The sequence below is a fragment of the Lepidochelys kempii genome, chromosome 14 (assembly GCF_965140265.1).
Source record: "Lepidochelys kempii isolate rLepKem1 chromosome 14, rLepKem1.hap2, whole genome shotgun sequence".
In the NCBI taxonomy this organism is placed as follows: Eukaryota; Metazoa; Chordata; order Testudines; family Cheloniidae; genus Lepidochelys; species Lepidochelys kempii.
This window is the reverse complement of record NC_133269.1, coordinates 39,753,199-39,780,908: the sequence shown is the minus strand read 5'-3', so window position 1 is coordinate 39,780,908 and position 27,710 is coordinate 39,753,199. Positions and strand designations below refer to the sequence as shown.

Here is a 27,710-nt window from a genome sequence, read left to right as displayed (position 1 = left end):
GTGTGTATATAAAGTCTGCTGCAGTTTCCACGGTATGCATCCGATGAAGTGAGCTGTAGCTCAGGAAAGCTCATGCTCAAATAAATTGGTTAGTCTCTAAGGTGCCACAAGTCCTCCTTTTCTTTTTGCGAAGACAGACTAACAGGGCTGTTACTCTGAAACGTGAATGCTGACAGGAGAAGTTTGGAGGCGGGATGACCCCTTACTGCTGGGAGAAGCACCCCGAGCCCAGGGGCGGTTGGGTCCCCAGGGGGCAGGAGCTGGGCAGGGGGCTGGATTTCTTTGGGTTGATCGCTAGGACCCAGGAGCGGCTGGGGGGCGGCTCTGGGGGGAGCGATCGCGGGGCTCAGCCCGGCCCCAGGAAGTGACTCGCAGCCGCTGCGGGGACTCTGGCTCCCGGCGAGATCCCCGAGCCCCGGCGGCTGGTGCTGGGAGCCCGGAGCCCGGGCTGCAGCCGGGAGAGGGGAACCTCCAGCCGGGCCCTGCCCGCTGCTCCCCGGGAGCCTCTCCCAGGGCAGAGCCCCCAGCCCGGCCAGGGCCCCTTCCCGGCCCGGCCCCTGCCCCGGGGGGCCCCGCTCGGGGGGAAGGTAAGAGAGACCCTCCCACCCCCCTTTGCAGCGCCCCCCCCCGTCACATCTGGGCTGCAGGGGGAGGAGGATAAAGAGGGGCCGGAGGCGGGTGCAGGGGATGCCGGGGGCAGGCTGGGATGGGGGCAGGGGTGCACGGAAGGGAAGATGGGGCAATGGAGGAGCATCGGGGACTGTGGGGCTGAGGGGAGCGAGGTCGGGAATGGGGGAGGATGTGAGTGGGGGGCACAGCGAGGGAAAGGGGGGATGTGGGCAGGCGGGCGGAGAGAAGCTCTTCTCAGCTTTGGGAGTGATCAGGGGACTAACCCCTCAGGGTGCAGAAGCTACAAGGAAAAAACCCAACCCCCCCTCAACTCCCCCCCCACGACACACACACCCGGCTCTGAGTGTGTTATTGTCAGACACCCCTGTGGTGGTGGGGTCTGTGTGCCCTGAGTGTTGGGGGCTGCCCAGGGCCGTGGTCTGATTTCCCTGTAGGGTTCAGATCTCAGCCACACCAGAGTCAGACCGGAGTCACTGCTGGCTCAGGCAGAGGGGTGTGCGGATGGACCAATGGGATCAGCCTCTTCCTGTCTGTCCCTGCGGGCTCCCGGGGAGTCCAGGGCAGCTCAATCTTCAGGTGATGCCACCAGAGGGCTCCAGCTATTGGTAAGGGAGAGGGGTTACACTGCAAAGGGGGGAAATCTCCCAAAGTGGCCTTTCCTTTTGGTTCTTTCCTTTTTTTAGCATTTGGCTCAAAGATGCTGTTACTGGGAGGGCCTGAAGAGTCTGGGGGGAATCGGGGAGTGACGTGGACAGAAGTCCCTTCTGTAACCTCCCTCTCGCCCCGACAGGCTGAGGAATCAGGTCCACGTTTCACTAAAGATCGGCCAGTCTTCCAGGGGACAGAGAAGGGAAATGCTGTGATGGAGCCAGCTCAGGTAGGGGAGTCTCAGGGAGCTGCTGGGCGGGGGAGGGAGGAGTCAGGGTTTGATAAACCTACTGATTTACTAAGTAGGCCCATTGTGGCAGGGAAAGGGGGAGGGGACATTCCCCCATTTCTCAGGCAGGATATAACCACCTCGGCAGGGCTGGGAACATTTTCCAGGCTCCCCAGTGCTGGAGCCTGACCCCACTTGCCTGGGGCTGCTGTGAAATACGAAGGGAAGCTGTCGGGATTCCTGCCCCTGTCCCCGGCTCAGAGCTCTGCTTCCTGTCCCAGTCTGTGGCTGGCAGGCGTGTGGGAAATGAGAAGATCCTGGCGTGCTCCGTGTGCTGGGGCGGACAGGGAGCTCTCACCTTCTCCGCCCCCTGAAGTCTCCTGGCTGCTCTGAGCAGGGTGTGGGTGGGATTTTGCTACTCTGGCCCTCCCACAGCTTCATGTTTTTTTTTTCCTTTCCCCTGAGCAGTGGGATTGTGGCTGGGGCAGCAGGTGCTGAGTGGGGGACTCTTGGTGTTTCAGATGCCGGTGACTTTCGAGGAGGTGGCTATTTATTTCACCCAGGGGCAGGGGGCTCTGCTGGACCCCACTCAGAGAGCCCTCTACAGGGACGTCATGCAGGAGAACTATGAGACGGTGACCTCGCTGGGTAAGGGATTCCCGTCCCCTCAGTTATTAGAAGCTGTGGGGTCTGCGTGTCTTAATGTGGTCAGATTCTTCCCTGGTCAGTTGGAGCAGAGGCGAATGGGTTCCATAATGCACAGCTGCCATGTGAGAAATACATGCATTTCGGTGCCCTCTCCACTGGGACAGGGGAGTCAAAACCCAATGGACACGCTAAACCATCCCCACCCCTCCAGCTTTCAAAGGGGCATAAATCCGCATTGTCTTGTCTGTATTGTTTCTTGGCTGCACAAGCTAGTCAGCAAGGCCCCCAGAGCGCACAGATCCTGGGAACGCCTAGTGAGGGTGTAGTAATAATTCAACTCACCTCCCCAGACAACGTCCTCTGCGCAAGGGGGCCCAGTGACCCTGTTCCCATCCTCTTGGATTCCACGTTCCTCCAGCAGAGCACAGGGACAGGTTCCACTCACGGAACGTCCTTTGTGACAAATCCTCCACCGATGGTCCATGCACCCTGATCTGGACTCATTTCACCTTCTGCACAGGATTTCCCGTTCCCAAACCTGAGCTTATCGCCCGGCTGGAACGAGGGGAAGAGCTGTGGGTGTCCGATCTCCAGGATTTCAAGGACAGAAGGCTTCGGAGATGCACCAGCACAGGTGAGGCCTGACAGAGAAACCATCCAGGGAATGAAGGAAAAAGTTGAGAATCCCAAAATACGATGTGAGTAACGCCCTCAGTTCTTCTTCATCTCACCGAGAGCAGGGCTCTGGTCAGCAGATATTGCTCACGCCATTCCACCCTTCCCGTCTCTCCTTTCTTGTAAGTGTTAGGGTGGGATGTGGAGGCAGAATCGAATTGCTCAGTCTTTGTGTTGGCTTTTCCCTCAGTGCTATTCCTCTTTCTCCCCAGCACAATGACTCCTCTCTGGATTGTGTCTCTCCCAGCAGGTGCTGAGCGAGCGAGTGAGAAGAAGGAGGGGAATCATCATGAGGCAGTTCCTGGGGAAGTGGAACCACAGGGGACCTTTTTGGGAAGAGCTGAAAGGAATTTTTCCCCTTGCTGGAATCAGGGAGAAGCCTGGGGAAATTGGCACAGGTCAGAGAGGCTTCTGATAAACCAACCCAGGAAGAAAGTGGATGAATCTGTGAATGGTGGGGGAGGAGACGAGAATCCCAGAGAGCAGCAGACAAATCGCAAGGAAGAGACACCCTGGCACTGCCTTGAGTGTGGGAAAGGATTCATTGTGAGATCACAACTTGTTACACATCAAACAGTCCATACGGGAGAGAAACCATTTCAATGCTTGGACAGTGGTGAAAGCTTCAATAAGCGCAGAGATCTTAATGACCATGGGAGAAGTCACACTGTAGACAAGCCCATTCAATGCGTTGAATGCGGGAAATGTTTCAGTTCAAAGTCAGCACTGAATTCACATAAGAAAAGCCACACAGGAGAGAGACCCCACAGGTGCTTGGACTGTGGGAAAAGTTTCAAGCAGAAATCAGACCTTGTTCGTCATCAGGCAATCCACACGGGAGAGAGACCCCACAAGTGCTTGCACTGTGGGAAAAGTTTCATACGAAGGTCAGCCCTTGTTCAACATGAGGCAATCCACACAGGAGAGAGACCCCACAAGTGCTTGGACTGTGGGAAAAGTTTCATACAAAGGTCATATCTTGTTTATCATCAAGCAATCCACACAGGAGAGAGACCCCACAAGTGCTTGGACTGTGGGAAAAGTTTCATACAAAGGTCATATCTTGTTTATCATCAAGCAATCCACACAGGAGAGAGACCCCACAAGTGCTTGGACTGTGGAAAAAGTTTCATACAGAGATCAGTGCTGGTGAAACATCAGAGAATCCACACAGGAGTGAGACCCTATAAGTGCTTGGACTGTGGGAAAAGTTTCGTACGAAGGTCACGCCTTGTTCGTCATCAGGCAATCCACACAGGAGAGAGACCCCACAAGTGCTTGGATTGTGGGAAATGTTTCATAAGAAAGTCACATCTTGTTCAACATCAGGTAGTCCACACAGAAGAGAGACCCCACAAGTGCTTGGACTGTGGGAAAAGTTTCAAGCAGAGGTCATACCTTGTAAAACATCGGGCAGTCCACACAGGAGAGAGACCCCACAAGTGCTTGGACTGGAAAAAGTTTCATACAGAGATCAATGCTGGTGAAACATCAGAGAATCCACACAGGAGTGAGACCCTATAAGTGCTTGGACTGTGGGAAAAGTTTCAGATGGAGACCGATGCTGGTTCAACATCAGGGAATCCACACAGGAGTGAGACCCTATAAGTGCTTGGACTGTGGGAAAAGTTTCACATGGAGACCGGTGCTGGTTCAACATCAGAGAATCCACACAGGAGAGTGACTCTGTAAGTGCTTGGACTGTGGGAAAAGTTTCAGACAGAGATCATACCCCATTAAAAATGGGAGAATCCACACAGGATGAACGTGGTCCACTCCCAATGACTGATGAGGAGGGGTCAATACCAAGAGAGGGAAAATTGCTTTTGTAGTGAGCCCGCTTCAGGCCCAAATTGTTGGTTTTAAGTTTGCAAATGAATTGTCGCTCTGGAGTTTCTCTCTGAAGTCTGTGTTTGAAGTTTTTTGGTTGAAGGATGGCTACTTTTAAATCTGTTATTGAATGTCCAGGGAGACTGAAATGTTCTGCTACTGGCTTTTGTATGTTACCGTTCCTGATGTCATATTTGTGTCCATTTATTCTTTTACATAGAGACTGTCCGGTTTGGCGAATGTACGTGGCAGAGGGGCATTGCTGGCCCATGATGGCATAGATCACATTGATCGATGTGCACGTGAATGTGCCCCTGATGACATGGCTGATATGGTTAGGTCCTATGATGGTGTTGCTAGAGTAGATATGGGGACAGATTTGGCAATGGGATTTGTTGCAGGGATTGGTTCCTGGGTTAGTGTTTCTGTGGTGTGGTGTTGGTGAGTATTTGCTTCAGATTGGGAGCTGTCTGTAAGCGAGGACTGGCCTGCCTCCCATGGTCTGTGAGAACGAGTAGTCCTTTTCCAGGATAGGTTATAGATCGTTGATGATGCGCTGGAGAGGTTTTAGCTGGAGGCTGTACATGATGGCCAGTGGTGTTCTGTTATTTCCCTTGTTGGGCCTGTCTTGAAGAAGGTGACTTCTGGGTCTCCATCTTGCTTTGTCAGTCTGTTTCCTCACTTCCCCAGGTGAGTATTGTAGTTTTAAGAGTGCTTGACAAAGATCTTGTAGGTGTTTGTCTCTGCCTGAGGGATTGGAGCAAATGCGGTTGTATCTTGGGGCATGGCTGTAGACAATGGATCGTGTGATGTATCCTGGATGGAAGCTGGAGGCATGTAGGTAAGTATAGAGGTCAGTAGGTTTCCAGTATAGGGTGGTATTTATGTGACCATCACTTATTTGCACTGTAGTGTCCAGGATCTCTTGTATGGACTGGTCCAGGCTGAGGTCGATGCTGGGGTGGAAATTGTTGAAATCCAGGTGGAATTCTTCAAGGGCCCCCTTCCCATGGGTCCATAGGATGAAGATGTCATCAATGTAGCGCAAATAGAGGAGGGGGCGCTAGGGGACGAGAGCTGAGGAAGCGTTGTTCTAAGTCAGCCATAAAGATGTTGGCATGCTGTGGGGCCATGCGGGTACCCCTAGCAGTGCCGCTGACTTGAAAGTATAAATTGTCCCCAGATCTGAAATGGTTGAGGGTGAGGACAAAGTCACAAAGCTCAGCCACCAGGTGTGCTGTGGCCTCATCAGGGATAATGTTCCTGACAGCTTGTAGGCCATCCTCATGTGGAACATTGGTGTAAAGAGCTTCTACATCCATGGTGGCCAGGATGGTGTTTTCAGGAAGATCACCAATACGTTGTAGTTTGCTCAGGAAGTTGGTGGTGTCTCGAAGATAGCTGGGAGTGCTGGTAGCATAGGGTGTGAGGAGAGAGTCCACATCTCCAGATAATCCTGCTGTAAGAGTGCCGATGCCTGAGATGATGGGGCGTCCAGGATTTCCAGGTTTATGGATCTTGTGTAGCAGATAGAATACCCCTGGTCGGGGCTCTAGGGGTGTGTCTGTGTAGATTTGTTCCTGTGCTGTAGCAGAGAGATTCTTGAGCAGTTGGTGTAGTTTCTTTTGATACTCCTTAGTGGGATGGAGGACAGTGGCCTTTAGAATGTGGTAGAATCCTAGAATCCTAGAATATGAGGGTTGGAAGGGACCTCAGGAAGTCATCTAGTCCAACCCCCTGCTCAAAGCAGGACTGATCCCCAATTAAATCGTCCCATCCAGGGCTTTCTCAAGCCTGACATTAAAAACTTCTCAGGAAGGAGATTCCACCACATAGAATCATACAATATTAGGGTTGGAAGGGACCTCAGGAGGTCATCTAGTCCAACCCCCTGCTCAAAGCAGGACCAATCTCCCATTTTTGTCCCACATCCCTAAATGCCCCCCTCAAGGATTGAACTCACAACCCTGGGTTTAGCAGGCCAATGCTCAAACCACTGAGCTATCCTTCCCCCCCCAAAGGTACCACCTCCCTAGGTAACGCATTCCAGTGTTTCATCACCCTCCTAGTGAAAAAGTTTTTCCTAATATCCAACCTAAACCTCCCCCACTGCAACTTGAGACCATTACTCCTTGTCCTGTCATCCGCTACCACTGAGAATAGTCTAGATCCATCCTCTTTGGAACCTCCTTTCAGGTAGCTGAAAGCAGCTATCAAATCTCCCCTCATTCTTCTCTTCTGTAGACTAAATAATCCCAGATCCCTCAGCCTCTCTTCGTAAGTCATGTGTTCCAGTCCCCTAATCATTTTTGTTGCCCTCCGCTGGACTCTCTCCAATATTTCCACATCCTTCTTGTAGTGTGGGGCCCAAAACTGGACACAGTACTCCAGATGAGGCCTCACCAATGTCGAATAGAGGGGAACGATCACGTCCCTCGATCTGCTGCCAATGCCCCTACTTATTCATCCCAAAATGCCATTGGCCTTCTTGGCTACAAGGGCACACTGTTGACTCATATCCAGCTTCTCATCCACTGTCACCCCTAGGTCCTTTTCTGCAGAACTGCTGCCAAGCCTTTCGGTCCCTAGTCTGTAGCGGTGCATTGCATTCTTCCATCCTAAGTGCAGGACTCTGCACTTGTCCTTGTTGAACCTCATCAGATTTCTTTTGGCCCAATCCTCCAATTTGTCTAGGTCCCTCTGTATCCTATCGCTACCCTCCAGCGTATCTACCGCTCCTCCCAGTTTAGTGTCGTCTGCAAACTTGCTGAGGGTGCAGTCCACACCATCCTCCAGATCATTCATGAAGATATTGAAGAAAAGCGGCCCCAGGACCGACCCTTGGGGCACTCCGCTTGATACTGGCTGCCAACTAGACATGGAGCCATTGATCACTACCCATGGAGCCCAACAATCTAGCCAGTTTTCTACCCACCTTATAGTGCACTTGTCCAGCCCATACTTCTTTAACTTGCTGACAAGAAGACTGTGGGAGACAGTGTCAAAAGCTTTGCTAAAGTCAAGGAACACTACGTCCACTGCTTTCCCTTCATCCACAGAACCAGTTATCTTGTCATAGAAAAGTTGTAGGAAAGTTGCCTGGCAGTCTCCTGTTCATAATTGTTAGGGGAAATTAACCTAGTTAGCATATGTGACTCCATTTTGGGTTTCCTCTCCGCCGTTAACTAGAAGTGAGCACATCACGTACCAAGGAAGGAGGATCCTTCAGAGTGGACACCTGGACAGTTTCAAGATAAGGGAAACAAAGGAGACAGGAACTAGCGGACATGCCTGAAATAGCTGCTAATTCAGCGTTTTTGCAGGGGCAAGGTGGATTGGTGATAGATAAGGAGAAGGCCTGTTTGTTGGGTTATGTGCCCTGAGGCTCACAGGCAGGATGTTTTGCCAACAGTATCTAATCTTTGTGTAACCTGTAATCGGGGTCCCGCTCTGCTTAAGAGAACGGTACCACCCTTGAGCGTAATAAACCTACAAACGCTGAGACACTCTGCAGTCTGTCTTTATTTGGTTGCCTCAGCCTAGAAACGAACTGTACGTGTCCTAACTGGAATAATTCGTAACAGTTGCTGTGAAATAGGAAGGGAAGCTGTCGGGATTCCTGTCCCCGTCCCCAGCTCGGAGCTCTGCTTCCCGACTCAGCCTGTGGCTGGCAGGCGTGTGGGAAATGAGAAGACCCTCCCATTCTTTGTGTGCTGGTGGGACAAGGCGCTCTCACCGTCTCCCAGCCCCCGGAGCCTCCTGGCTGCTCTGAGCAGGTGCCTGTGGGATTCTGCTACTCTGACCCTTCACTCTTTTCTTTCTTTGCCATGATTAGTGGGACTGTGGCAGGGGCAGCAGGTGCTGAGCGGGGGACTCTTGTTGTTTCAGATGCCGGTGACCTTGGAGGAGGTGGCTGTGTATTTCACCCAGGGGCAGGGGGCTCTGCTGGACCCCGCTCAGCATCTGATGTGTTCTGACCAGTGTTCCCTCAGTTTTAACGTCCAAGTGCGGAATGAATTTGGTTCTACGCACCAGTATGTGACACATCATCTCCATATTGGCGCACAGAACAAAATTCATGGGGTGGGGGTGGGGCCGAGGGATTTGGAGTGTGGGAACTGGCTCAGGACTGGGACAGGGATGAGGTGCAGGGGGTGAGGGCTCTGGATTCAGGTGCGGGCTCTGGGGTGGGGCTGGGGATGTGGAGGTTGACGTGTGAGAGGGGGTTCAGGGCTGGGACAGAGGGATGGGGTGCGGAGGGGTGAGTGCTCTGGCTAGGCATGTGGGGGTTGGGACTGGGGATGAGGGGTTTGGGGTTCAGACTGCAGTGGAGAGAGGACTCCCCCAGCCCTCTCTCACCACAGCAGTTTGGGGCCAGGTCAGAGGCAGCTCTCCCCAGCCACGGCGGCTCCTGTGGTCCTGGGCCGGACTGAGGGAGGGGTTCCACTCCCCAGCAGCTCCAGTGGACCTGGGCCAAGCCTGGGGAGGGGCTCCTCTCCCTGCCTGCCTCCACGGCCCTCCACAGCCTGCAGTGCAGCTGCGTAGCCTGCAGGGAACACAGTTTCTGACCCCCGACCTTCCGTTAGCAGAGTGATTGCTAGTCCCTGAGTTCCCCCTTTGGGGCCAGGTTGTCTCATTCCCAGATAGTCAAGCATTTACTGTTTCTACATTTTATCCCTTATGGGCCAGAATTAACCAGATGCTAAAAAGGTGGGAGAAGGGACAGTAAAATGTGGAGTTTTCGCTTCTGTGCTATTTCAGGGCAACGGGGTGAGTGCGAGAGATTCCCTCCTTCCCCTCTCACTGTCACGCTCCTCTCTCCACACAGCAGCCTCTGTCCCAGCCATGGAAAGTTTAACCTGCCTCCGTTCTATCCCTCCATCTCCCACGGTGTCACGTACCACCCTGTCCCCGGCTCTCCATGCTTAGGAGTCACAGCTTTGATGTCTATGATCTTAGTCAGACTCCGGAGGGCTGGAGAAGGAAGTGTCACAGACACTTGGAGTGGGCAGGGAAATCTCAATGAACTTCAAAGCACAGTTGGACTTTCAGATCTTAGAGCCCCGTTTCCATCTATTGGTAAAATTACTTCCCGGCTTTTTCTAGGTTTGGTCCAGATCATTTGTAGATGGGAAGGTTGTTTTCTCTTTCGTTCTCTTTCTTTTATGATGATGCTAAAACTTTTGTAACTAATACAGCCGAATAATGAGGCTGGTGGCAGAGGGAAACTGGAGCAGCCGGGAGCAGTGAGCGAAGGGGACCCTGGGCAAAGGGCCCAGGGCAGGGAGAGTCCCTCAACCAAGAGGCCTTGCAGGCCAGACTGGGTGGGGGATCATAACCCTGACAGGAAGCAGCTGATGCTAGGAAGAAGGGTCCTACTACCTGGAGCCTGAGGCCAACACCAGAGTTAGTGTCCAACCCTGGGCATACCTGCAGCACAGCCAGGGCCTGGGCAGGAGGCCTTGGATGTGGGAGGGACAGACTGTGAAGTTCCCTGGCATTCCAGAGAGGGTTGTTTGGGGTTCACCCCCACAGAGCGGGGTGACATGTTTTCCTTTCATCTTTCCCACTTTTCTCTTTGTTTTTGTATTACTTGCTGTTTAATGCATTGTATTTGTTCTTAACTCTGTGCAATGATGAAGGAAGCATCCAGAGTGGAGAGAACACCCCACAATGGGGACAGCTGTCCTGAGTGATCCCTGGGCCCATCATTGGGGTTACGGGGGTCCAGAGTGGAAGCGGGCGGGGGGGAGGGGTCCTCGAGGTCATGCAGGCCTCTGGGTAAAGGACTCAGATCCTTTTGCTTGCCATTTCCTCTGGGGCTCGGTAGAAGTCAGAAAAGTTCCCCACACTAGGAGGAGTGTTCCCCCCTCTTACCTCTGTGCATATTTATTGGTTTCTAGTAAATTAATTGGGATTATAGAGGCAAGTGTCAGAGCGGGCACCAGCGAGAGTTGCTGGCCACCCTCTGAGGCCACCAAATTTGGTCGTGAGAATCCCTGGACAAGATGCTCATGATGGTCCCTTCTGACCTTGGAGCCTGTGAGTGTAACAGGAGCTGGGCACAGGGATGCTGATCCTTTCGTCAGTTGATCGCTAGGACCCAGGAGCGGCTGGGGGGCGGCTCTGGGGGGAGCGATCGCGGGGCTCAGGCCTGGCCCAGGAAGTGACTCGCAGCTGCTGCGGGGACTCTGGCTCCCGGCGAGATCCCCGCGCCCCGGCGGCTGGTGCTGGGAGCCCGGAGCCCGGGCTGAAGCCGGGAGAGGGGAATCTCCAGCCGGGCCCTGCCCGCTGCTCCCCGGGAGCCTCTCCCAGGGCAGAGTCCCCAGCCCGTCCAGCCCATACTTCTTTAACTTGCTGACAAGAATACTGTGGGAGACAGTGTCAAAAGCTTTGCTAAAGTCAAGGAACACCACGTCCACTGCTTTCCCTTCATCCACAGAACCAGTTATCTCGTCATAGAAGGCAATTAGATTAGTCAGGCATGACTTGCCCTTGGTGAATCCATGCTGACTGTTCCTGATCACTTTGCTCTCCTCTAAGTGCTTCAGAATTGATTCCTTGAGGACCTGCTCCATGATATTCTACACAACTCAGAGATAGATGTAGGTTTCATTTTTAGAAGGTACACACTATACATTTTAAAACAGTGATTTATTTTGAAAACTTTTCAGGTTAGTTTTACAGCTATATCAGACAATGAATGATTGTTTGGTTATTTCATTTCATTTATTTGCATTTGGTTATTTCATTGTTTGGTTATTTCATTCATGCCACGCGGTGGAGGAGAACATCACCAGACAGATGTTTAAATTGTTTTATTTCACTAAAACAACTACGTTAAGTATTCTGGATTTTTTTCTTCAACAGCAAAGATATAATATTTTAACAGAAAAGCATATGTCCATCGTTTCTCACATTTATCTGCAGACTTCTTCTCCTTGTCCAGATCTATTCCGCCTCCAACATTCTTCTATTCATTCAACTTTTTGAAACTTTGCACTTTTGGAGAGGGGTAAGGGATTGACTCTGTGTACACAAATTTGCAGGGGGACAATAGAGGTGAGGTCTGTTATTTCTCACCTCTCTATATTAATTGATTTTAAAACATTTTGGCTGTTCACAAGCATGTTACCTCTGGAGACACAAAGCCACAGTTTGAGAACTGGGAAACTAAGCATCTCTGATGGGATCTTCTAGACTGAGCACTGAGTCCCATTGGGTAGATGGAAAGATTAACCTAAATAATCTATACAGAAGCCTGTGGAACCCCATAAAATTGGGTCCCTAATCCATCAACTATTGGAACTCATGTACAAAACTTTTCTTAAACATTCCATGAATATATTGTCTCATACTATAGAATTAGAATTTACAATCCCTATTCCAGGATGAGATATCTTTGAGCTACAATGTATCTTAATTAAACGTATCTTTAGATAAGTTTTTTCCTCAAAAAGGTTTTTCATCAAAAAAAAAATCCAATTTAAATAAAAACACTGATTTTTGTTTAACTCATTGATTTTTATCCAGCCTGGGAAGCAGTGTAAAACATGCCCTGGGATGGAGAATTAAGCAGTTCAACAGTCCAGATTGTACCCTGGGGTACGTCTCACACCCGCTGTCTCCTGGGCCCCAGCATGGCACTGTTGGGCTTTCATCATCCTGGTCTTGAAAGACACGCTCAGCAGGGCAAACCAGAGAAGGGGAGCCAGCGGACATCCTCAACTCCACTGAGTTTGATTTTGGCTAAATCCTGAACTCCCCCTGGTACGTGAGCAGCTGCTGGGAGCTTCGGGCCCTTGAAATCAGGGCAGGAGCAGTAGCTGCAGCGGCAGCCGGGACCCCCGGGGCTCCAGCGGCGATTTAAAGGGCCCAGGGCTCCGCTGTGGTACCGGTGGCCGGAGCCCTTCACATCACGGGCCTGGGGAAGCTGCCCCCTGCCGGTGCAGTCAGCGGTGTCTTGGCTCTTGCCGGGTCCGCCAGACTGGATCAGACCGGCTTACTTTCACCTCTGCCAGTGGTCTAAACAATTATGCCACCCCCACTTCTGCTGTCTCTCCTTTTGCCTTCCCTCGCTCCCCCCTGCAAATCTGGCCCAGTCAGCTCAAACAACCAGAGGTTTTGGGCCAGTAGCCGGTGACCAGAGAGGCGGTGAGAGCAAGGCCTCTGCCAGCCCAATATGGAGAGAAGTTTGCCGCAGACGGGCTGATCAGCCAGCGGCCGGTGCCCGGTCAGTCCTGCAGGGAGGCTGCGAGCGAGACTGAATGCTGACAGGAGAAGTTTCGAGGCGGGGTGACCCCTTACTGCTGGGAGAAGCTCCCCGAGCCCAGGGGCGGTTGGGCCCCCAGGGGGCAGGGGCTGGGCAGGGGGCTGGATTACTGTGGGTTGATCGCTAGGACCCAGGAGCGGCTGGGGGGCGGCTCTGGGGGGAGCGATCGCGGGGCTCAGGCCCGGCCCAGGAAGTGACTCGCAGCCGCTGCGGGGACTCTGGCTCCCGGCGAGATCCCCGCGCCCCGGCGGCTGGTGCTGGGAGCCCGGAGCCCGGGCTGCAGCCGCGAGAGGGGAACCTCCAGCCGGGCCCTGCCCGCTGCTCCCCGGGAGCCTCTCCCAGGGCAGAGCCCCCAGCCCGGCCAGGGCCCCTTCCCGGCCCGGCCCCTGCCCCGGGGGGCCCCGCTCGGGGGGAAGGTAAGAGAGACCCTCCCATCCCCCCCTTGCAGCGGCCCCCCCGTCACATCTGGGCTGCAGGGGGAGGAGGATAAAGAGGGGCCGGAGGCGGGTGCAGGGGATGCCGGGGGCAGGCTGGGATGGGGGCAGGGGTGCACGGAAGGGAAGATGGGGCAATGGAGGAGCATCGGGGACTGTGGGGCTGAGGGGAGCGAGGTCGGGAATGGGGGAGGATGTGAGTGGGGGGCACAGCGAGGGAAAGGGGGGATGTGGGCAGGCGGGCGGAGAGAAGCTCTTCTCAGCTTTGGGAGCGATCAGGGGACTAACCCCTCAGGGTGCAGAAGCTACACGGAAAAAACCCAGCCCCCGCCCTCCCCCCGCCCCACACACACCCCCACCCGGCTCTGAGTGTGTTATTGACAGACACCCCTGTGGTGGTGGGGTCTGTGTGCCCTTGAGTGTTGGGGGCTGCCCAGGGCCCTGGTCTGATTTCCCTGTAGAGTTTAGATCTCAGCCACACCAGAGTCAGACCGGAGTCACTGCTGGCTCAGGCAGGGGGGGTGTGCGGATGGACCAATGGGATCAGCCTCTTCCTGCCTGTCCCTGGGGGCTGCCAGGGGAGTCCAGGGCAGCTCAATCTTCAGGTGATGCCACCAGAGGGCTCCAGCTATTGGTAAGGGAGAGGGGTTTACACTGCAATGGGGGGAAATCTCCCAAAGTGGCCCTTTTGGTTCTTCCCTTTTTTTAGCATTTGGCTCAGAGATGCTGTTACTGGGAGGGTCTTGTTGCCCGCACCCAGTGCCAGAGGCAAGCAACAGCGTTAGGGGAGGGGTTCGCTACCTGGTGTGCTTCACCCAATAATCACAACGGGGTGGAGAAGCAGAAAAGTTTATTTGAAGCTTTAAAAAGGTCCAGGGAGAATAGAATCTCAAATCCTGTACACAGAGCAGGAAGTTACAGAGGCTTTTATACATCCTTTCTTCAGCATACTTATCCAATAGCAAGCTGCCCTAAGTATCCATTTAGCCAGCCAATCCAGTTCCCAGCTAGTTTCCTTGTTTTTTGTATCATTTGTTAAACTATACATAAAGCTGCTTTATTCAGCATTGTTCATCCATATCTGCCCTGTTTGGCCTTGTTTAGTGTCAGGCAGTCTGACTCTGCAACATACTGTTGCAGATCCTCAGCATAACTGCTGCGAGTGCCTCCTGGCCGGGGTGGGGGGGCAAGGACACTTGGGCCCTGACACATGAGACTGCACAGCATAAGACTGGTCATACAAGCAATACAGGAAAAAGAAGTTTCAATAACAGGCTAAATAAACCACCCAGCCAAAACGACAAACGCCAGCCTGAAAACAAGGTTTGCAACGAATCGCTCTCTGGGGCAGTATAGGCAACCTATGCTCCAGCTCGGGCATGGGCCTCAGCCTGTACCACCTTTTCATAGATCTCTTAACTGCTATCATTTATATATACACACCATCGGGGCGCGACGAGGGCACAAACCCCTCCTTGGGATGCTAAGAGATAGTCCAAAGCCAGCCTGTTTAGGAGGGAAAACGTCCTGAGCTGCTGTACCTCTTTATTTAATGTTTTTACTGCTGACCCTAAATCACTAACCGAGTCCTTTAACTCTAAGGCAACTTTCTCAAGTACCATTTGCAGCCTTACAGTATAGCGGCCTGTGCATGCCATGGCTGGCCCGGTAAACAGTGGCGCTATTCCCAGTACAGAGCACCCTACGAGCTTCTCGGTTGTGAGGGAATTTTTTTATATTGCCCTCCAATGCCATAGTCAGTCGCCGCAGGGTCTTTTCTCGTGACTCAACAGAGGTGTGTCGGGCATTTCCAATCTTTCCTTTGGGCAGTGTGGCAGTTATGGAAAGATGAGGAACTCCACGAGCTATATAACAGCTACCTGTCCAGTTGGCCAGCAGCACCTTGTAAGCCTTTCGGCCACATACAAAATAGTGACCCTGTAGGGCCCAGTAAGGACTGTTTCTTAAGGGGGTTCCTGGGATATTTAAGGCTGCTTTTGGCTGTTTTTCCAAACAGTTCATATGCCCCTAAGGGGGCATCCCATCCTCCTGATTGGGTACAAGTGGGGGCGTTTCTAATTGTGCCGTTCAAATTACGCTCGCCATAGGGACCACTACAAACCCACCATTGGCTTGCTACATTGGAGATATTAACTGGATGGCAAGTTATATTTTCAAACCCTTTTTTTGTGGTAAGATTATGTGTAAGAGTTTCCCTAAAAGGGAAGGAACCATTATACCCACACTGCTGGCCTCTCCTTTTGGTCTTTATCCAATACCCATCAACCCACTGTGTAACAACACAGGAGCTTTTTCCCACAGGACGCCCATAGTGATCAGATTGGTTTCGGGTAAAACATAACACTCCCTCAGTGAGTACTGCAACTGAATACTCCTGGTCCTGATAGGTGGCTTGCTGTAAAGAGGTCTTATTCCAGAACGGGGAGTCCGTTCTTTCCCGCTCTTTGGTGGCGGCTAATTCTGCTAGGGTCAGGGACAGCATGTCAAGGGGCATTCCCGTTTTGGGGGACAGTGGAGTTGGAGCACATACCCAGCAATCAGTCTGGTTTGTTAAAGTAGCAATATGGTGTGCAAGCAAAACAAAGGAGTTATGCTCCCGATATGCACAGTTTGAAAATACCAGTACAGAGAATAACAATGTTACCCAATTAATTATCACCAGAGTCTTCCCAACCCAGGGTCTTCAGTACCTGGGTGGGCCCATTTTAGCGTTAAGGTGCCCGCTATTTGTGTCTTTTAAACAGTAGCTTTAGCCCAAGATTATTACTAGATGAGGAGTCAGCAGGTTGGACGGTCCACTGTTCTGCTGACGAGGGGGCGGGTACTGCCTTCAGACGAGAGTGATGGCTCCAGTTCTTGTGTCCCTCGATCTTTGCCGCTGTATGGGAGACCAGCAGGCCGGTCCTTTCCACTTTTCGTGGAGAGTCTCGTCTTTCCAGGTACGAACAAGCACGGAGTCACCGGGCTGTAAGGAGTGGACGGGAGAGTCCAAGGGGAGAGGCTGGGAATCCTTGGTATACCTGTGAAGAGACAAGAGAACAGCAGACAGGGAACACATATACTGAGACAAAAAACCATTACCCAACTCCCATTCCCCTGACAGAACCGGGGTGCCATTCATAGGCCATGCCCTTCCAAACATAATTCAAAGGGACTAAGCCCTAATCTACCCTTTGGGAGAACGTGGATACAGAGTAGGATGAGGGGCAAAGTATCAGGCCATCGCAGTGAGGCTTCTTGGCACACTTTTGAGAGATGCCGTTTAAGGGTCTGATTGGTACGCTCCACGACCCCACTGGCTTGCGGTCTCCAGGGCGTATGGAGTTTCCAGGGGATCTGTAAGGCATGTGAGATGCTTTGGATGATTTTTGACGCGAAGTGTGTCCAGTGGTCAGATTCCATCCACAGAGGGAGTCCAAAGCGAGGAATGATCCATTAACAAACTTGAGGGCCACTGTTCTGGCAGTGCAATTATAGCATGGGAAGGCTTCTGGCCATCCGCTGAACCGATCCACTATGACAAGGAGTATTTGAACCCCTGGGGTCCGGGGAAACTCAGTAAAGTCTATTTGCCACACTTGTCCGGGGCCCGGAGTGGGTTCTAGGGCAGCTGGTGGCACAGGATGTCCCGGTCGGGGGTTATTCTTTTGGCAGACTAAGCAGTCCGCTTGTACCTGGGCAGCCAGGGGTCGGAGTCCGGAAGTGAAAAAGTATTTTCCCATTAGCTGGATAAGTGCTTCCCTGCCAGAATGAGTGGTTTGATGTAGTTTCTGCAGCACTGGCCGGATCAGGCCCTTTGGTAAGAGGACCTTCCCTTCTGGGGAATGGAGCCATCCCTCCTTTTCCCGGAGACCGAGTTTGTCGGTTAGCTGTCTCTCCTCCCCAGAGTACTGAGGGGTTGGAAGCTCCCCTACTGATGGGATAAGGGCATGCATATGGGCGTTCTCAGCCTGAGGGGATGGCAGGGTGGCAGCATGCTTAGCCTCTCTATCCGCCCGGGCGTTACCTCTGGCCACATCTTGATCTTCCCTTTGATGGGCCTTACAGTGTACCACCGCCACTTCCGAGGGGAGTTGTACGGCTTCTAGGAGCTGGAGGATTTGGGGCCCGTACTTGACTGGGGAGCCTTGGGCTGTCAGCATTCCCCTTTGCTTCCATAGGCCAGCATGAGCGTGCAGCACACCAAAAGCATACTTTGAATCAGTAAAAATGTTGACCCACTTTCCTTTTGACAGTTCAAGTGCACGGGTCAGGGCTATTAGTTCGACAAGCTGGGCAGAGGTCCCAGCAGGCAAACCTTCAGCTTCCACAGTGTCGTGGAGGGTCACAACAGCATAACCCGCCCTCCTTTGCCCATCTATTACGGTACTGCTACCATCAGTGTACCACTCATAATCTGCATTTGGGAGGGGTACATCCTTTAAATCCGGACGGCTGGAGTAGTGGGCATCTATGATCTCTAAACAGTCATGTTTCTGTTCCTCTGTTTCTGGCAAGAGGGTGGCTGGGCTAAGAGAGGGGCAAGGCCGTAAGGTGACTTCAGAGTTTTCTAACAACTTAGCCTGATACCGAGCAATCCGAGCCTGGGTGAGCCAAAGCCCTCCCTTTGCATCCAATAAGGCTGGGACCATATGGGCAGTATAGATTTGCATAACCCCTCCCAATGTTAGCGTCTCAGCTTCCTCAAGCACTAGGGCAGTAGCTGCGACCGCCCGGAAACATGCCGGCCAACCCTTTGCAACCTGATCCAGTTGCTTAGAGAAATAAGCCACAGGACGTCTCCGTGCTCCTAACAGCTCTGTGAGCAATTCTAGGGCCACCCCCTTTCGTTTATGTACATACAACTGAAACGGCTTGGAGAGATCCGGCAGGCCCAGAGGCGGGGCTCTTATTAACTTTTTGTTCAGGATTTCAAATGCCCTGTCAGCCTCTGGGGTCCAATAGAAGGGGTCATGATCTGCTCCTTTTACACAGTCGTACAAGGGTTTAGCCCATAGTCCAAAAATCTGGGATCCATATCCTGCAAAAGCCTGCCATACCCAGAAATGCCCTGAGCCGTTTACGAGGGCTTGGGATAGGGACTTGAAAGATAACTTCCTTTCTTTCGCTTGAAAGCTGACACTCCCCTTGCCTTAGATGTAACCAGATCCCTCTCCACCTCAGACAACAGGGTTCTCAGGAGGATATTACAGTTGTCCGAGTCTGGCTTGTGACGACTGAGGCACCTCTCAAAGACTGAAATAAACCGGCTTGGGTTCGTGGAGAATTCCCCAGCCCGTGTTTTAAAAGCTGCTAGGTCTATTGGATTGAATGGCACAAGGGTGTAAACTTGCATGGTGGTAGCCTGACATCCATCTGCCCCTGGACAAGTCACAACAGTCTCAGTAAGCAAAGGATAGAGTCCCACCAAGGGGGCAGTCTCTGTAACCTGAGGCATCCTACCCTTATAAGGTGGGGGTGTGGGGGCCGAAGGGGACACCGGCTCTGCCATTACAGTGGGGGTGGGGGTCTGGGGACTAACATTAGCTACTAACGAACCAGTCGGAGTCAAATTAGAGTGCTGTAAAATATCTGGTCGAGTACATAAAGCCAGAAACAAATGCGCATACATATGTTCATTCCACTTTCTTGTTCTCTGACAGAACAGGAGTAACTGGAGGATCGTGTTGTAATTAATTGACCCTCCTGGTGGCCACCACTCCTGGTCCTCTAGTTGATATTGAAGCCAGCCAACTATACAGAATCGTTTTAATTGGCTCTTAGTCATCGGATCTGCACCAAATACCTTCCAGTTTGCTAGAATGTATTCTAGGGGCGTACACTGTGCCCTAACCCCCGAGCTCTGTCCCTGTCCCATACCTACAGGGTAACTCTGGGCGTCCCCAGGTTCCAACAGAGCATACAATCCGGATTTCAAAGGTTCCTACCTTATCCAAGGGACCGGTTCCTCACTGTCGCCCACAGCTGCTCCTCCCCTATGTCCAACGGACCGGTTCCTCACCGTCGCCCACAGCGGCTTCTCCACTATATGAGTGCGTTGCACCATTGTACACTCCAGGGTCGATCAAATCGCGTCTCCCCCGAGGCCCCCGATAAACTCACCAGTGCACGCTGGGCGTCGGATCTCGCTGCAATCCTCGACCTCCAGGAGGGGTCCGGGCAAGGCTAAATAGCAGCCTCGTCGCCCACCCAGGGACGCCAAAAGCTCTTGCCGGCACCGAGTGCCAGAGGCAAGCAACAGCGGTGGGGGGGTTCGCTCCCCGATGTGCTTCACCCAATAATCACAACGGGGTGGAGAAGCAGAAAAGTTTATTTGAAGCTTCAAAAAGATACAGGGAGATGAGAATCTCAAATCCTGTACACAGAGCAGGAAGTTACAGAGGCTTTTATATATCCTTTCTTCAGCATACTTATCCAATAGCAAGCTGCCCTAAGTATCCATATAACCAGCCAATCCAGTTCCCAGCTAGTTTCCTTGGTTTTGGATCATTTGTTAAACTATACATAAAGCTGCTTTATTCAGCATTGTTCATCCATATCTGCCCTGTTTGGCCTTGTTTAGTGTCAGGCAGTCTGACATGTTATCCTCAGCATAACAGCTGCAAGTGCCTCCTGGTGGGGGGGGCCAAGGACAGTTGGGCCTAGTGTGAGGGCGCTTATCCACACTCATGGTCTTCCATTCCCTTGAGTTACCTAGTGGCCATGCCCCAGTGTCCCCAACAGTCTGAAGAGTCTGGGGGGAATCGGGGTGAGACACGGACAGAACCATCTGTAACCTCCCTCTCGCCCCGACAGGCTGAGGAATCAGGTCCACGTTTCACCAAAGATCGGCCAGTCTTCCAGGGGACAGAGAAGGGAAATGGCTGTGATGGAGCCAGCTCAGGTAGGGGAGTCTCAGGGCGCTGCTGGGTGGGGGAGGGAGGAGTCAGGGTTTGATAAACCTACTGATTTACTTAGTAGGCTCGTTGTGGCAGGGAAAGTGGGAGGGGACATTCCCCCATTTCTCAGGCAGGATATCACCACCTTGGCAGGGCTGGGGACATTTTCAGGCTCCCAGCGCTGGAGCCTGACCTCACTTGCCTGGGGCTGCTGTGAAATACGAAGGGAAGCTGTCGGGATTCCTGTCCCTGTCCCCGGCTCAGAGCTCTGCTTCCTGTCCCAGTCTGTGGCTGGCAGGCATGTGGGAAATGAGAAGATCCTGGCGTGCTCCGTGTGCTGGGGCGGACAGGGAGCTCTCACCTTCTCCGCCCCCTGAAGCCTCCTGGCTGCTCTGAGCAGGGTGGGGGTGGGATTCTGCTACTCTGGCCCTCTCACAGCTTCACGTTTTTTTTTCCTTTCCCATGAGTAGTGGGATTGTGTCTGGGGCAGCAGGTGCTGAGTGGGGGACTCTTGGTGTTTCAGATGCCGGTGACCTTCGAGGAGGTGGCTATTTATTTCACCCAGGGGCAGGGGGCTCTGCTGGACCCCGCTCAGAGAGCCCTCTACAGGGACGTCATGCAGGAGAACTATGAGACGGTGACCTCGCTGGGTAAGAGATTCCCGTCCCCTCAGTTATTAAAAACTGTGGGGTCTGTATGTCTTAATGTGGTCAGGTTCTTCCCTGGTCAGTTGGAGCAGCGGCGAATGGGTTCCATAATGCACAGCTGCCATGTGAGAAATACATGCATTTCGGTGCCTCCTCCACTGGGACACGGGAGTCAAAACCCAATGGACAAGCTAAACCATCCCCACCCCTCCAGCTTTCAAGGGGCATAAATCTGCATTGTCTTGTCTGTCTTGTTTCTTGCCTGCACATAGAATCCCTGTTCATCTCCTGCCTTGGGAATAGCTCCAGCCATGGGGAGAGCTCTGGGCTCTGCAGGTTTAGAAAGAGGCAGGGGCTTAAGTGCAGACCTGTGTTTGAGTCAGCAAGGCCCCCAGAGCGCACAGATCCTGGGAACGCCTAGTGAGGGTGTAGTAATAATTCAACTCACCTCCCCAGACACCGTCCTCTGCGCAAGGGGGCTCAGTGACCCTGTTCCCATCCTCTTGGATTCCACGTTCCTCCAGCAGAGCACAGGGACAGGTTCCACTCACGGAACGTCCTTTGTGACAGATCCTCCACCAATGCTCCATGCACCCTGATCCGGAATCATTTCACCCTCTGCACAGGATTTCCCATTCCCAAACCTGAGCTTATCGCCCGGCTGGAACGAGGGGAAGAGCTGTGGGTGTCCGATCTCCAGGATTTGAAGGACAGAAGGCTTCTGAGGTGCACCAGCACAGGTGAGGCCTGACAGAGAAACCGTCTAGGGAATGAAGGAAAAAGTTGAGAATCCCAAAATACGATGTGAGTAACGCCCTCAGTTCTTCTTCATCTCACCGAGAGCAGGGCTGTGGTCAGCAGATATTGCTCACGCCATTCCACCCTTCCCATCTCTCCTTCCTTGTGAATGTTTGGGTGGGATGTGGAGGCAGAATGCAATTGCTCAGTCTTTGTGTTGGCTTTTCCCTCAGTGCTATTCCTCTTTCTCCCCAGCACAATGACTCCTCCCTGGATTGTGTCTTTCCCAGCAGGTGCTGAGCGAGGGAGTGAGAAGAAGGAGGGGAATCATCATGAGGCAGTTCCTGGGGAAGTGGAACCACAGGGGACCTTTTTGGGAAGAGCTGAAGGGAATTTTTCCCCTTGCTGGAATCAGGGAGAAGCCTGGAGAAATTGGCACAGGTCAGAGAGGCTTCTGATAAACCAACCCAGGAAGAAAGTGGATGAATCTGTGAATGGTGGGGGAGGAGACGAGAATCCCAGAGAGCAGCAGACAAATCCCAAGGAAGAGACACCCTGGCACTGCCTTGAGTGTGGGAAAGGATTCATTGTGAGATCACAACTTGTTACACATCAGACAGTCCATACGGGAGAGAAACCATTTCAATGCTTGGACAGTGGGGAAAGCGTCAATAAGCGCACAGATCTTAATGACCATGGGAGAAGCCACACTGTAGACAAGCCCATTCAATGGGTTGAATGCAGGAAATGTTTCAGTTCAAAGTCAGCACTAAATTCACATGAGAAAAGCCACACAGGAGAAAGACCCCATAAATGTTTAGACTGTGGGAAAATTTTCACATGGAGGTTGGCGCTTGTTAATCATCAGGCAATCCACACAGGAGAGAGACCCCATAAGTGCTTCGACTGTGGGAAAAGTTTCACATGGAGGTCGGTGCTTGTTAATCATCAGGCAATCCACACAGGAGAGAGACCCCATAAGTGCTTCGACTGTGGGAAAAGTTTCGTACGAAGGTCAAACCTTGTTCAACATCAGGCAATCCACACGGGAGAGAGACCCCACAAGTGTTTGGACTGTGGGAAAAATTTCATACAGCGGTCAACCCTTGTTAAACATCAGGCAATCCACACAGGAGAGAGACCCCACAAGTGCTTTGACTGTGGGAAAAGTTTCAAGCAGAAATCAGTCCTTGTTCGTCATCAGGCAATCCACAGAGGAGAGAGACCCCACAAGTGCTTGGACTGTGGGAAAAGTTTCATACGAAGGTCACGCCTTGTTCGTCATCAGGCAGTCCACACAGAAGAGAGACCCCACAAGTGCATTGACTGTGGGAAAAGTTTCAAGCAGAGGTCAGACCTTGTAAAACATTGGGCAGTCCACACAGAAGAGAGACCCCACAAGTGCTTTGACTGTGGGAAAAGTTTCAAGCAGAGGTCATACCTTGTAAAACATTGGGCAGTCCACACAGAAGAGAGACCCCACAAGTGCTTTGACTGTGGGAAAAGTTTCAAGCAGAGTTCACACCTTCTTAAACATCAGGCAACCCACAAACGAGAGAGACCCCACAAGTGTTTGGACTGTGGGAAAAATTTCATACAGCGGTCAACCCTTGTTAAACATCAGGCAATCCACACAGGAGAGAGACCCCACAAGTGCTTTGACTGTGGGAAAAGTTTCAAGCAGAAATCAGTCCTTGTTCGTCATCAGGCAATCCACAGAGGAGAGAGACCCCACAAGTGCTTGGACTGTGGGAAAAGTTTCATACGAAGGTCACGCCTTGTTCGTCATCAGGCAATCCACACAGAAGAGAGACCCCACAAGTGCTTTGACTGTGGGAAAAGTTTCAAGCAGAGGTCATACCTTGTAAAACATTGGGCAGTCCACACAGAAGAGAGACCCCACAAGTGCTTTGACTGTGGGAAAAGTTTCAAGCAGAGTTCACACCTTCTTAAACATCAGGCAACCCACAAACAAGAGAGACCCCACAAGTGTTTGGACTGTGGGAAAAATTTCATACAGCGGTCAACCCTTGTTAAACATCAGGCAATCCACACAGGAGAGAGACCCCACAAGTGCTTTGACTGTGGGAAAAGTTTCAAGCAGAAATCAGTCCTTGTTCGTCATCAGGCAATCCACAGAGGAGAGAGACCCCACAAGTGCTTGGACTGTGGGAAAAGTTTCATACGAAGGTCACGCCTTGTTCGTCATCAGGCAGTCCACACAGAAGAGAGACCCCACAAGTGCATTGACTGTGGGAAAAGTTTCAAGCAGAGGTCAGACCTTGTAAAACATTGGGCAGTTCACACAGAAGAGAGACCCCACAAGTGCTTTGACTGTGGGAAAAGTTTCAAGCAGAGGTCATACCTTGTAAAACATTGGGCAGTCCACACAGAAGAGAGACCCCACAAGTGCTTTGACTGTGGGAAAAGTTTCAAGCAGAGTGCACACCTTCTTAAACATCAGGCAACCCACAAACGAGAGAGACCCCACAAGTGCTTTGACTGTGGGAAAAGTTTCATGCAGAGGTCACACCTTGTTGAACATCAGGCATACCACACAGGACAGAGACCCCACAAATGCTTGGATTGTGGGAAAAGTTTCATAATAAAGTCACACCTTGTTCAACATCAGGCAATCCACACAGGAGAGAGACCCCACAAATGCTTGGATTGTGGGAAAAGTTTCATAACAAAGTCACACCTTGTTCGTCATCAGGCAGTCCACACAGAAGAGGGACCCCACAAGTGCTTTGACTGTGGGAAAAGTTTCAAGCAGAGATCAGCGCTGGTTAAACATCAGAGAATCCACACAGGAGCGTGACTGTATAAGTGCTTGGACTGTGGGAAAAGTTTCACATGGAGATCAGATCTTGTTCAACATGGAAGAATCTATACAAGAGAGAGACCCCCACAAGCGCTTAGACTGTGGGAAAAGTTTCAGACAGAGATCATACCTCATTAAATATGGGAGAATCCACACAGGATGGACGTGGTCCACTCCCAATGACTGATGAGGAGGGGTCAATACCAACGAAGGGAAAATTGCTTTTGTAGTGAGCCAGCCACTCCTAGTCCCTATTCAGGCCCAAATTGATGGTGTTAAGTTTGCAAATGAATTGTCGCTCTGGAGTTTCTCTCTGAAGTCTGTGTTTGAAGTTTTTTGGTTGAAGGATGGCTACTTTTAAATCTGTTATTGAATGTCCAGGGAGAGTGAAATGTTCTGCTACTGGCTTTTGTATGTTACCGTTCCTGATGTCATATTTGTGTCCATTTATTCTTTTACATAGAGACTGTCCGGTTTGGCCAATGTACGTGGCAGAGGGGCATTGCTGGCCCATGATGGCATAGATCACATTGATCGATGTGCAGGTGAATGTGCCCCTGATGACATGGCTGATATGGTTAGGTCCTATGATGGTGTCGCTAGAGTAGATATGGGGACAGATTTGGCAATGGAATTTGTTGCAGGGATTGGTTCCTGGGTTAGTGTTTCTGTGGTGTGGTGCTGGTGAGTATTTGCTTCAGATTGGGAGCTGTCTGTAAGCGAGGACTGGCCTGCCTCCCACAGTCTGTGAGAATGAGGAATCGTTTTCCAGGATAGGTTGTAGATCGTTGATGATGTGCTGGAGAGGTTTTAGTTGGGGGCTGTACATGATGGCCAGTGGTGTTCTGTTATTTCCCTTGTTGGGCCAGTCCTGTAGAAGGTGACTTCTGGGTCTCCATCTTGCTTTGTCAGTCTGTTTCCTCACTTCCCCAGGGGAGTATTGTAGTTTTAAGAATGCTTGATAAAGATCTTGTAAGTGTTTGTCTCTGCTTGAGGGATTGGAGCAAATGCGGTTGTATCTTGGGGCATGGCTGTAGACAATGGATCGTGTGATGTATCCTGGATGGAAGCTGGAGGCATGTAGGTAAGTATAGAGGTCAATAGGTTTCCAGTATAGGGTGGTATTTATGTGACCATCACTTATTTGCACTATAGTTTCCAGGATCTCTTGTGTGGACTGGTCCAGGCTGAGGTCGATGCTGGGGTGGAAATTGTTGAAATCCAGGTGGAATTCTTCAAGGGCCTCCTTCCCATGGGTCCATAGGATGAAGATGTCATCAATGTAGCGCAAATAGAGGAGGGGGCGCTAAGGGACGAGAGCTGAGGAAGCATTGTTCTAAGTCAGCCATAAAGATGTTGGCATGCTGTGGGGCCATGCGGGTACTCCTAGCAGTCCCGCTGACTTGAAAGTATAAATTGTCCCCAGATCTGAAATGGTTGAGGGTGAGGACAAAGTCACAAAGCTCAGCCACCAGGTGTGCCGTAGCCTCATCAGGGATAATGTTCCTGACAGCTTGTAGACCATCCTCATGTGGAACATTGGTGTAAAGAGCTTCTACATCCATGGTGGCCAGGATGGTGTTTTCAGGAAGATCACCAATACGTTGTAGTTTCCTCAGGAAGTTGGTGGTGTCTCGAAGATAGCTGGGAGTGCTGGTAGCATAGGGTGTGAGGAGAGAGTCCACATCGCCAGATAATCCTGCTGTAAGAGTGCCGATGCCTGAGATGATGGGGCGTCCAGGATTTCCAGGTTTATGGATCTTGTGTAGCAGATAGAATACCCCTGGTCGGGGCTCTAGGGGTGTGTCTGTGTAGATTTGTTCCTGTGCTGTAGCAGAGAGTTTCTTGAGCAGTTGGTGTAGTTTCTTTTAATACTCCTTAGTGGGATGGAGGACAGTGGCCTTTAGAATGTGGTAGAATCCTAGAATACGAGGGTTGGAAGGGACCTCAGGAAGTCATCTAGTCCAACCCCCTGCTCAAAGCAGGACCGATCCCCAATTAAATCGTCCCATCCAGGGCTTTCTCAAGCCCACTCCACTGCTTTCCCTTCATCCACAGAACCAGTTATCTCGTCATAGAAGGCAATTAGATTAGTCAGGCATGACTTGCCCTTGGTGAATCCATGCTGACTGTTCCTGATCACTTTGCTCTCCTCTAAGTGCTTCAGAATTGATTCCTTGAGGACCTGCTCCATGATATTCTACACAACTCAGAGATAGATGTAGGTTTCATTTTTAGAAGGTACACACTATACATTTTAAAACAGTGATTTATTTTGAAAACTTTTCAGGTTAGTTTTACAGCTATATCAGACAATGAATGATTGTTTGGTTATTTCATTTCATTTATTTGCATTTGGTTATTTCATTGTTTGGTTATTTCATTCATGCCACGCGGTGGAGGAGAACATCACCAGACAGATGTTTAAATTGTTTTATTTCACTAAAACAACTACGTTAAGTATTCTGGATTTTTTTCTTCAACAGCAAAGATATAATATTTTAACAGAAAAGCATATGTCCATCGTTTCTCACATTTATCTGCAGACTTCTTCTCCTTGTCCAGATCTATTCCGCCTCCAACATTCTTCTATTCATTCAACTTTTTGAAACTTTGCACTTTTGGAGAGGGGTAAGGGATTGACTCTGTGGACACAAATTTGCAGAGGGACAATAGAGGTGAGGTCTGTTATTTCTCACCTCTCTATATTAATTGATTTTAAAACATTTTGGCTGTTAACAAGCATGTTACCTCTGGAGACACAAAGCCACAGTTTGAGAACTGGGAAACTAAGCATCTGTGATGGGATCTTCTAGACTGAGCACTGAGTCCCATTGGGTAGATGGAAAGATTAGCCTAAATAATCTATACAGAAGCCTGTGGAACCCCATAAAATTGGGTCCCTAATCCATCAACTATTGGAACTCATGTACAAAACTTTTCTTAAACATTCCATGAATATATTGTCTCATACTATAGAATTAGAATTTACAATCCCTATTCCAGGATGAGATATCTTTGAGCTGTAATGTATCTTAATTAAACGTATCTTTAGATAAGTTTTATCCTCAAAAAGCATTTTATCAAAAAAAAATCCAATTTAAATAAAAACACTGATTTTTGTTTAACTCATTGATTTTTATCCAGCCTGGGAAGCAGTGTAAAACATGCCCTGGGATGGAGAATTAAGCAGTTCAACAGTCCAGATTGTACCCTGGGCTATGTCTCACACCCGC

At 51.1% G+C, this 27,710-nt stretch overlaps 1 protein-coding gene across 1 annotated transcript; it reads left to right on the top strand.

Annotated features, from left to right (window-relative positions):
• The first annotated feature begins 365 nt into the window (after positions 1–365).
• Positions 366–24,852, top strand: LOC140897467 (uncharacterized). The gene is made up of 6 exons (XM_073310193.1): positions 366–587; positions 1,314–1,507; positions 2,029–2,155; positions 2,676–2,789; positions 3,078–4,159; positions 22,519–24,852. The coding sequence occupies exons 2-6, from the start codon at positions 1,328–1,330 to the stop codon at positions 24,469–24,471; spliced, it is 3,456 nt and encodes a 1,151-aa protein (XP_073166294.1). The 5' UTR covers positions 366–587; positions 1,314–1,327; the 3' UTR covers positions 24,472–24,852.
• The last annotated feature ends 2,858 nt before the right edge of the window (positions 24,853–27,710 follow it).